Source organism: Notolepis coatsorum (genome assembly GCF_963971535.1).
Source record: "Notolepis coatsorum genome assembly, chromosome: 5".
Classification (NCBI taxonomy): domain Eukaryota; kingdom Metazoa; phylum Chordata; class Actinopteri; order Aulopiformes; family Paralepididae; genus Notolepis; species Notolepis coatsorum.
In genome coordinates, this window is record NC_140169.1 from 163,893,205 (window position 1) to 163,904,639 (window position 11,435).

General features: G+C 43.8%; 1 protein-coding gene across 1 annotated transcript in view; it reads left to right on the forward strand.

The window, feature by feature from the left end:
- abcb11a (ATP-binding cassette, sub-family B (MDR/TAP), member 11a) overlaps window positions 1–11,435 on the forward strand; it is a gene marked incomplete at both ends in the record, with an annotated part of 324,913 nt that overhangs the window by 94,307 nt on the left and 219,171 nt on the right. Inside the window, one exon of the mRNA XM_084314361.1 lies at window positions 9,110–9,234. Within this exon, the coding sequence (XP_084170487.1) occupies window positions 9,110–9,234 (125 nt within the window). The remainder of the gene's footprint in view (window positions 1–9,109; window positions 9,235–11,435) is intronic.

Here is an 11,435-nt window from a genome sequence, read left to right on the forward strand (position 1 = left end):
TTTCTACAAACCTTATCGGAGGTTAATATACCTCTATCATATATTGCAAATAAAGAGGCACAATCCTCTTTGAATGCTCTAAAGAACCAGAATGGATTTTCAGAAGGTGATATGAATTCGCCTTCTGAAAATTATTACACCCGTAGAAAAAGGAGACGTAATAATGATACGGTTACAGATTGGCTCTCTATGTGAAATGCATTAATGTTTTTTTTTTTTTTTTTAATAAAAAACAACAAAAATTAAATACTTTCAACATGTGTCTTTTTTTATTATTTTTGTTACATACATTCATTTAACATTCTTAAACTACAGCAGGTTTGTCTATGGTTACCTTTGCATTTTAATAAGCAATTCTTATATTTCATGACATATCTACGAACTAGGAGATCGTTTCTCACCAGTATAATGTTTAAATATGATGTCGTTCAGACTGCATCCTCTCGCTCTTTGACATAGAAAATATACACAATGATGTCCACAATAGGCAGAGAGTTCATTCTGCACTCTACGAGTTGAATAATAATAGCTTTCTGTAACATTTTCTTGTAGAAATTCAGTAATGTCTGATGGATATGCTTTAGAGTTGGGGCTGAGTACGGAGGAATCGAAAAAAACACCCTCTCGTTCGTTATCAAGACACACAGCGAGCCAATGCACACCAGGCTTATTGCTAGGATCTGTATTAACTATAAAATAAAAAGGTCTAGTCCCTGTATTCTGTAAATTGATTTTTAGTTCATTACAAGCCCAAACACCATGGAAACGAGACCCCAACAAGGATGTACATAACGTGTCTAGTTCTACATTATTCATAGCTTAATAGTAGTCAACCATAATCTGTCGACGGTCATTGATTTCGAGAATTGAGTCAAAACAAGCATATACGATTAGAGTCGCCGTGGTGTGTAGAGGCTCTTGAAATCTAATTTCCAGACGTAGATTTCCTGTAGCAGCGGGGGATGAGGCCAGGCCTTCCTCATCAGGGTCTAGATTAAAATAATATAAACCATACCCTGCTAGAAAATCACTTCGATCGAAAATCAATGCAGAATCCTTCAGATGACGGCCTGTGGCTGAAAATAAACTATAATATTCCCGCACCGCGTTTCCTTGCGTAAACTGGGGCTGATATGCTTTCGATGGGATCTGTCGACCGTCTTGGCTTAAGGCAGCATACTCTAAATTAAAATGTTGGAAATTGAATGGATTTCTAATAGGCGTACCATTATAAGCTACGTGTTCAACTAGGCCTATTATGACATATTTTGGTAACAAACCCAGAAAGATGTTTTCATGAGTTGATACCCGAGAGTTAATAGGGATAGAGAAGGTTTTTACATTAATTCGCGCTAACGGGTATAAAGCATTTCCCCTTTGTAAAGCACTAGCGTGCCCCAACTGTACAGCTGGGGATACAACAACTTTTTTTACAAATAAGGTCGCACTAATAATATGTAGTCTGAACCCTCCAGCGGCCGCAGACATTATACAGAAATCGTCTTTAGCTCTAGTTAGTTTTATTTTTAAATCCACTTTATTTAACAATAAACGATCGCTAGAGAATATATCCGAATGGGTTCCCCCCAGTAGATGAAACTCGCGCGATAGAGCGCATTCCCGTCCCCTGGTTTTTAAGCCTTTATTTAGCCCTGCATCTCCTAGACGGATATCTTCCATGGCCCCTCCTGTATCTTTAGCGAATAAACCAGCGGTAAATTGACTATTTAAACTATCGGGGGAATAATTCAGTAATGTTTCAATCATAGCTCTATAAGGATGCGTCGAACTAGATTGACTGATTAAACAATCCTGGACAGTTACATCTACCTGGCTAAAAAAGGTATTTAAAGGATAATTAATTATAGAGACATTCGCATCGGCAGCCAAGTCACTTCCATCGGTATTTGTAATTTTGGCCTTTAAATATAGTAATGTATTATTGTGATCCAAGTAACGCTCCCCTTCACCCATTATATTAAATTCTATAGGTGAATCTCTAGTTAGAGCTGTTATGGGTGATATTTCAATATAATCACTTCGTTCGATATCCAACTCCGATCTAGAACACTCTTGGGACCGTTGATGGATCATGTTTCACTTAGAAAATATCCTTTACACGTTTCTTCGTCGGTCGTTTTCTCTGACTAACACCTCTTCTTTTAACCGGTCTCTTCTTATAAGACTGCTTAATCTTTATAGCTGTTAATCTACAACCAGGAGGTATCCTTCTTTTAGATGACCTCAACCCTCTCAATGGTCTCAAACCGAAACCGGAACCGCTCTGTTCCCCCATCCTAGTGGTGACCTTCTGTATTACATTGTCTAAAACCTCTCTACCTATGCTTTTTGCAGCATTCTTGATGTGCGGTTTAGCTATGCTAATACCTGTTTTAAGAAAAGGCATAACAAATTTGAATAATCTAGAGAAAATAGACCCTACTCCCCTACCATATTGCACAGGGGCCCCTGCAAATCCCGCTAAGCCGTGTCCCACCTGATTTACATAATAATTAACAAAGCGGTTAGGATGTATGTGTTGATCCATAATATCTTTTTACACGCCTATGTCCAAGGGTTTAAAATGTAATTTTACTATAACCTTCCCGTACGTATAATCGACCAACTGATCCGTATCTGTCTTGATTTCTACATGAATGGTGTTTATATCTGTTTTAGAAACTCTAGAATAATGGACATGATCGTAATGTATGTTTATAATGTCGCTATATGATCCTTTGATCTGCACCGTTGATAATAATGGAACATATGAATCCCCTACGAGCTGGTGTTCCGAGAGATTCGAATATATAAATAAATGATATATACCTGAACCTAAATCTACAGGATACAGTGCTTCAATGTTAGACAAAGCGTACCATTTATTGGGTTTCAAGCCTATAACGTAGGATAGCCTTGGAGAAAATCTCACTTCATACACACCACTCCCCTTAAACGTGCATCTATTAGTGATCTCGTTATACTGGAGCTCTGCGTTTATATCACCTGTCATGCGTAAAGTATCTGTGATTAGTTTTATTAAAGGCTTGGTATTTTTATTGTAACCACCACTCCCAACCCTTATTTTTTCAACTAACCTATGAGGATGCTGTTCTAGATGTCTGCATTCATAATATGCTGACTCTGGTGGTATATTATACCATGTATGAGGGTAAGTTATTTCAGCCAACCCCACGAGCCAATCACCTTTTAATTGAAGAGGTTTAGCCATATTAATATTGAAACTAGAAGCCTTATTATTACGGAACACAGACATGCAAGCGTTGGAAGGCAGCGTGACATAGAAGCCCTCCATAGTGCTAATATACCGACTTATGAGTACAGTCTTTAAAAAGTATAGGATTATATATCATCTTTTATTTATACAGCTCTGAGACTACTCTTTAAGATGTAAGAATTAAATTTAGCAGGCCATCCTATCCATTTAACCAATGTATACATCTTCCCTTTTATCCTTTTATTCTCAATACATTTTTCTATCTTGTATGTTTTATTAGAACCCTCCTCAATCTTTTGCAGCTCCAATTCGTAGAAAACTCCTTTTACAGTTTCACCTGCTTGGTCCTTAATAACATACACAATGGGGACACGGGCTAAACGCTTCACTATAATAAATGTTTTATATGTAAAAGTCTGTTCATAACGCTTGTCAAAGACAGATTTATATTGAGCTAAACGCACTGTATCGCCTAAATCAAACTTAAATCTAGTTTTTTTATGCGTTAGAGGTACACTCCCGTACAGGTTCTGAAACACCTGTAGCATGTTATCTTTAGTGACCTCTGAAGGCTTCATTTTAATACTGGAATGAAACATGTTATTATAACTCTGTACCATATCCGGCAACATATCTATATAACGAAACGTGTTGTTAGCTGTGAAAAATCTCCACATCCTATCCTTCAATGTACGGTTAAGTCGTTCGACAACGCTGGCTTTCAATTCACTTCCTGTTGCAAAATGGTGTATGTTATATACATGCATTCGTTTTTGAAAGTATTTGTTAAAGAATTCTTTGCCTTCATCTGTTTGCACTTTAATCGGTTTATGACTCTCCTCTAGAACACTATCGAAGGCTTTTGTAACAGCTAAACCTGTCTTATTTTTTAAAGGCCTTACATATACCATTTTAGAGAAGACGTCTATGACGGTCATTAGATATTTAAACCCATCATTATACTGACTCAAGCTTTGCATATCGCATAAATCTATTTGAAATTGATAAAGAGGTCTCGGAACGATAACTCTATTTAGCTTGAAATGTATTCTAGCTGGTTTATGTAGAGTGTAGCTATCCTGTTTCGATAACCAGTTTTTAATAACATTTATCCCTACTTTATCTCCTGTGGTAAGCTCCACAGCCTTTCTAAGACGTGCAACACCACCAAACGACCCTGGATTTGCAGGATCATAATATATTTTAGCTAGTATACCATCCATATTTTCAAAACTACCAACCCCTTTGGATTATAATACACGAGTGAATAAGTAAGCAGGAGACTATTTTTTTTTTTTTTTTTTAAACACGTCATTTTTATTTTTTTCAGAAATACAAAATTACATTCTGTAGACCTTGGGGAGTTTTGGCACGGTGGACATGAATAACAGTACTGAATCGAAGACAGCCTCAGTATCAATCTCTGGGTAATCATTGTGAATCTCTTTAACCATATCCTTGAGACACTGGCTGTTCTTAAATGACTGGAACTCGAATAGAAGGCCTTCCCAGATTCCTTGTAATCGCAACGGCGATGGTATAGGTAAACATATTCTACCCAGGAGCGCGCTGATGGTAGGAGTCAGTTCGCCACTCCACAACATTGTCATTAGGGCTGGTTTGTTAATCATGTAATACAAAGCAGGTTCAAACAAGCATTCATGTTGACGTTGACTAGGATGTTGTATGCTACAGCCGTAGCAATGGTCGACGAGGTGCAGATCAACACAACACTTCAACACTTCTGTCATAAGTAACTTGATGGAAGCGATCATTTGGTGATCTAGGAATCCAGCTCTTTCGTCCACGACGACAGGGAGTACTGTAAGTCTTCTCCCTCTCTCTGTGGTAGGCAGATCTTGAGGGAGACCCGTCTCCGGTGTGTGGGATCGCCATTCATCGTTTGGTGGTGTGCCCCCATCCTCTCCATCGGCTATGGTCTTGTGTGATGATTGATCAGGTGTCTCGTAGGTATCCATCGAGGGATAAATGTAGAGTAACGAAGAGTCGGGTACAGCTGACTCCATGGTGTATCCGTTGTTGAAAGATGCCATGCTTAGTCAAGTCAAGTCATGAGTTTTAAAAGTCTATTGTAACTTTTTTCTTTTTAAAGGTTGTTTTTACGCTTGACACTCCCCTTCCATCACACCCTCACCAACCCCCTGGATGTCTTCATCCTCAGACTCCGTGTAAGGAAAGAGTCGTCTCTTTAAATGATCCATATCCTGTTGCAGTTTTAACATTTCACACGTGACGGCACCACAGGTGTTGAGACATTCTAACCATGTAGCCACAGGCACGGTAAATAGAACTCGCAAAGGACCAGTTGCATACCGTTTGAAAATGGTCATATCACCTACCCCAATAACTCCGGGGGTGCTCTGTATAGAGACACGTGCTGTGTAATATACAAGATAACCTTCTAAGTCACTGGAACATGTTAACAGTTTAATTAACTGTCCTTCCTGGAGTTTTCTGGCGGCCAAACCGTCTAGCGCATCAAAAGAATTCTTTTTCACTTGCCAGAATTCTCTTTCGCTTAAATAGATCTCAGGCCTTTCTCCTTCGCCTTCGAAGTTCTCAGGACCCAGTTTGTATATCGCAACTCTGTCCAATCTTCCTTCATATTCCAGACACAATATTCCGTCGTTCGTTGCCCATACTTCATTATAAATCCCCCTTCCATATCTGTAAGGAGCTCTCAATAAGGCCCTAATACGATGTATTCTACCAGATGTATGTATAACAGGTGTACAAATATCGTCAGCCATTGCGTTCATAAACCTTTCAGTCACGATCAGAAACATATATATAGTTTTTTTTTCTTCTACATTACGCCCCCATTTATGTCATGAATAATATCACAAACATTCCACACGCTAAAACATACCCCCATAACGCCCCCTAAGAATAAACTAATAATGCTAGCTTTTATTAATAACTTTGTGAAACTCTCCATCGAAATAATACTTGTTTGATCATCATCGCTAGTAGGGTTTCCCCCTGTCTCTATCTGTAGAGACATCTTTTATCTTCAGTTCTCAAGTTTTAACTTTCTTTAATAGCTGTCATACAGAAGTACATAATACTTTATACTGAAATGCGTCGCGCTGCTCTATACGGTTCGTGCTGGCTATAGACCTTATCCTAGAAAGCAGACAGACAGTTACACACACACACACACACCTCTGACGTATGCAAGGGGAAACTCGCCGGGTCATTAAACGGCTTTTCTGACAGGGGGGAACACTATAGCTATGGATACATCTTATCATCCCTCTGTCAGGCATTCTTATCACTCTTCTGTCATTCTAAAAAAAGCGTTGTTGTTGTTTTTTTACGAACGCTCTAACGATCTCAAAGACACCAGCGCCGTCACCACCTCGCATCACTGCTTTCAACACACCGCATAGAGGGGTGTTGCTTCAGATACACTTAGTTAGAGGTTAAAATGCTCTTTTAAGACACGACACGCTATCATAGTCGTGATCCATTATTCCGTTCATAACCTTTTGTACTGCACGACTTTCGGCGTCACCGCTACCAGCAGCACACCCGTTGGTCGAATTTAATTCTTCACTATCACTATACGGATAGAGAGAGAGGCGCGCGGGAGGGGATTCTTAAGAATCTCCGCGCGGAATAAATGCACTTTCTGAAAGAAATACAAGGTATTTGACAATTGGAATACACAAAATACCTTCTGAAGATACACACAGACACACACACACACTTACTCTGTAAACCATGGAATACACACATATTTATTCAGAAGATTGTTGTGAAACTTTATTCTGAAGATACACATAAAACATATTGTGAAGATATATTCTTAAGACCTTGGGAATACATATTATGAAGATACACATAAAACATATTGTGAAGATATATTCTGAAAACCTTGGAATACAGAAATACATATTCTGAAAAACCTTGGAATACACACATTCTGAAAAAAATTAAAACTTTTGAATCTGAAAACGGATGTCCAGCCTCTTACAATACCCCTCCCCTTCCGTAACCAGATGGCCCTCCCCTTCCGAAACCGGATGTCCCGCCCTCAAAACCGGATGTCCCGCCTCCTTACATCCTCGACCAATCAGAGAAGCCCTAGGGGGTCATAAATCATCTCAAAATAACCTACCCTAAGTCCCGCCCCCTTAAACCTCTCGACCAATCAGAAGGCTCCAAATTCCAATAAGGGGCGTGGCTACAATCAATCAAACTTTCCATATATGGTCTGACACATGCTGGGTCCCTAACCTCTCTCTCCCCCCCTAAAAAATAACCTCACATTTGTACATTTATTGTTATTTGAATGTGAGAATGTGTTTGTCTGTGCTTGTCTGCGCAGGCGGTGGCCAGACTCACAGGCCGGGAGCTGAAGGCTTATGCGAAGGCGGGTGCCGTCGCTGATGAGGTCCTGTCATCCATCAGGACCGTGGCCGCGTTCGGGGGAGAGGAGAAGGAAGTGGAGAGGTAGTCACTCACAGAGAGGAGAAGGAGGCAGAGAGGAGAAGGAGGCAGAGAGGAAGTCACAGAGAGGTAGTCACTCACAGAGAGGTAGTCACTCACAGAGAGGTAGTCACTCACAGAGAGGTAGTCACTCACAGAGAGGAGAAGGAGGCAGAGAGGAGAAGGAGGCAGAGAGGAAGTCACTCACAGAGAGGTAGTCACTCACAGAGAGGAGAAGGAGGCAGAGAAGAGAAGGAGACAGAGAGGAGAAGGAGGCAGAGAAGGAGACAGAGAGGAGAAGGAGGCAGAGAGGAGAAGGAGGCAGAGAAGGAGACAGAGAGGAGAAGGAGGCAGAGAGGAGAAGGAGGCAGAGAGGTAATCAGTCACAGAGAGGAGAAGGAGACAGAGAGGAGAAAGAGGCAGAGAGGAGAAGGAGGCAGAGAGGAGAAGGAGACAGAGAGGAGAAGGAGGCAGAGAGGTAGTCAGTCACAGAGAGGAGAAGGAGGCAGAGAGGTAATCAGTCACAGAGAGGAGAAGGAGACAGAGAGGAGAAGGAGGCAGAGAGGAGAAGGAGGCAGAGAGGAGAAGGAGACAGAGAGGAGAAGGAGACAGAGAGGAGAAGGAGGCAGAGAGGTAGTCAGTCACAGAGAGGAGAAGGAGACAGAGAGGAGAAGGAGGCAGAGAGGAGAAGGAGGCAGAGAGGAGAAGGAGACAGAGAGGAGAAGGAGACAGAGAGGAGAAGGAGGCAGAGAGGTAGTCAGTCACATAGAGGAGAAGGAGGCAGAGAGGTAATCAGTCACAGAGAGGTAGTCAGTCACAGAGAGGAGAAGGAGGCAGAGAAGAGAAGGAGGCAGCGAGGAGAAGGGGGCAGAGAGGAGAAGGAACAGAGAGGAGAAGGAGACAGAGAGGAGAAGGATACAGAGAGGAGATGGAGACAGAGAGGAGAAGGAACAGAGAGGAGAAGGAGACAGAGAGGAGAAGGATACAGAGAGGAGAAGGAGACAGAGAGGAGAAGGAGGCAGAGAGGAGAAGGAGGCAGAGAGGAGAAGGAGACAGAGAAGGAGACAGAGAGGAGAAGGAGGCAGAGAAGGAGGCAGAGAGGAGAAGGAGGCAGAGAAGGAGGCAGAGAGGAGAAGGAGGCTGAGAGGAACAGAGAGGAGAAGGAGGCAGAGAAGGAGACAGAGAGGAGAAGGAGGCAGAGAGGGGGAGTGCCGAGCCATATCTGGTGGGGGAGGTGAGATGTTGGGTAACAAATTCCAATAAGGGGCGTGGCTACAATCAATCAAACTTTCCATATATGGTCTGACACATGCTGGGTCCCTAACCTCTCTCTCCCCCCCTAAAAAATAACCTCACATTTGTACATTTATTGTTATTTGAATGTGAGAATGTGTTTGTCTGTGCTTGTCTGCGCAGGCGGTGGCCAGACTCACAGGCCGGGAGCTGAAGGCTTATGCGAAGGCGGGTGCCGTCGCTGATGAGGTCCTGTCATCCATCAGGACCGTGGCCGCGTTCGGGGGAGAGGAGAAGGAAGTGGAGAGGTAGTCACTCACAGAGAGGAGAAGGAGGCAGAGAGGAGAAGGAGGCAGAGAGGAAGTCACAGAGAGGTAGTCACTCACAGAGAGGTAGTCACTCACAGAGAGGTAGTCACTCACAGAGAGGTAGTCACTCACAGAGAGGAGAAGGAGGCAGAGAGGAGAAGGAGGCAGAGAGGAAGTCACTCACAGAGAGGTAGTCACTCACAGAGAGGAGAAGGAGGCAGAGAAGAGAAGGAGACAGAGAGGAGAAGGAGGCAGAGAAGGAGACAGAGAGGAGAAGGAGGCAGAGAGGAGAAGGAGGCAGAGAAGGAGACAGAGAGGAGAAGGAGGCAGAGAGGAGAAGGAGGCAGAGAGGTAATCAGTCACAGAGAGGAGAAGGAGACAGAGAGGAGAAAGAGGCAGAGAGGAGAAGGAGGCAGAGAGGAGAAGGAGACAGAGAGGAGAAGGAGGCAGAGAGGTAGTCAGTCACAGAGAGGAGAAGGAGGCAGAGAGGTAATCAGTCACAGAGAGGAGAAGGAGACAGAGAGGAGAAGGAGGCAGAGAGGAGAAGGAGGCAGAGAGGAGAAGGAGACAGAGAGGAGAAGGAGACAGAGAGGAGAAGGAGGCAGAGAGGTAGTCAGTCACAGAGAGGAGAAGGAGACAGAGAGGAGAAGGAGGCAGAGAGGAGAAGGAGGCAGAGAGGAGAAGGAGACAGAGAGGAGAAGGAGACAGAGAGGAGAAGGAGGCAGAGAGGTAGTCAGTCACATAGAGGAGAAGGAGGCAGAGAGGTAATCAGTCACAGAGAGGTAGTCAGTCACAGAGAGGAGAAGGAGGCAGAGAAGAGAAGGAGGCAGCGAGGAGAAGGGGGCAGAGAGGAGAAGGAACAGAGAGGAGAAGGAGACAGAGAGGAGAAGGATACAGAGAGGAGATGGAGACAGAGAGGAGAAGGAACAGAGAGGAGAAGGAGACAGAGAGGAGAAGGATACAGAGAGGAGAAGGAGACAGAGAGGAGAAGGAGGCAGAGAGGAGAAGGAGGCAGAGAGGAGAAGGAGACAGAGAAGGAGACAGAGAGGAGAAGGAGGCAGAGAAGGAGGCAGAGAGGAGAAGGAGGCAGAGAAGGAGGCAGAGAGGAGAAGGAGGCTGAGAGGAACAGAGAGGAGAAGGAGGCAGAGAAGGAGACAGAGAGGAGAAGGAGGCAGAGAGGGGGAGTGCCGAGCCATATCTGGTGGGGGAGGTGAGATGTTGGGTAACGGAAGGCCGCGTTCCAGTTCTTATCTTGCCTGACTCCCCTTTGAGGCCTCGTGCACAGACCTTGGCATTCCTTGGCAGAGAGGTCACTCACAGAGAGGGAGTCAGTCTCTCTCTACTGTGTATCTCCTGTTTGACAGAGAGGGAGTCAGTCTCTCTCTACTGTATATCTCCTGTTTGACAGAGAGGTAGTCAGTCTCTCTCTACTGTATATCTCCTGTTTGACAGTTGTATTTTGTCAGGTTTACTTTGTCAGGTGTACTTTGTCAGGTTTACTTTGTCAGGTGTATTTTGTCAGTTGTACTTTGTCAGGTGTATTTTGTCAGTTGTACTTTGTCAGGTGCACTTTGTCACTCTTAGGCTTACTTTGTCAGGCTTAAGTGTGCGTTGTCACTCTCAGGTGTGTCAGGCTTTAGGTAAACTGGCAGACTTGTTAAAACCTGCTGGTCAGAGAGACCATCCCTGTTCAATTGTCTTAATCAGGACACTGACCCGCTATCTGTCCCAGGGGTCACTCGCTGACCCTGACATCTGACCCCTCTGCTGACCCTGCACTCTGACCCCTCTGGTGACCTGTGCACTCTGACCCCTCTGGTGACCTGTGCACTCTGAGCCCTCTGCTGACCCTGCACTCTGACCCCTCTGGTGACCTGTGCACTCTGACCCCTCTGCTGACCCTGCACTCTGACCCCTCTGGTGACCTGTGCACTCTGACCCTTCTACTGACCCTGCACGCTGACCCCTCTGGTGACCTGTTTGAGATATATACATATTTTGTGTAATGTGTCTTAGGATGTATAATGGATATAATAATGGACATTTGAAGGATTTAATTCCAAAACCATTTTAAGGGCAATAGATTGACAGACAGACAGACAGACAGACAGACAGACAGACAGACAGACAGACAGACAGACAGACAGACAGACAGACAGACAGACAGACAGACAGACAGACAGACAGACAGACAGACAGAC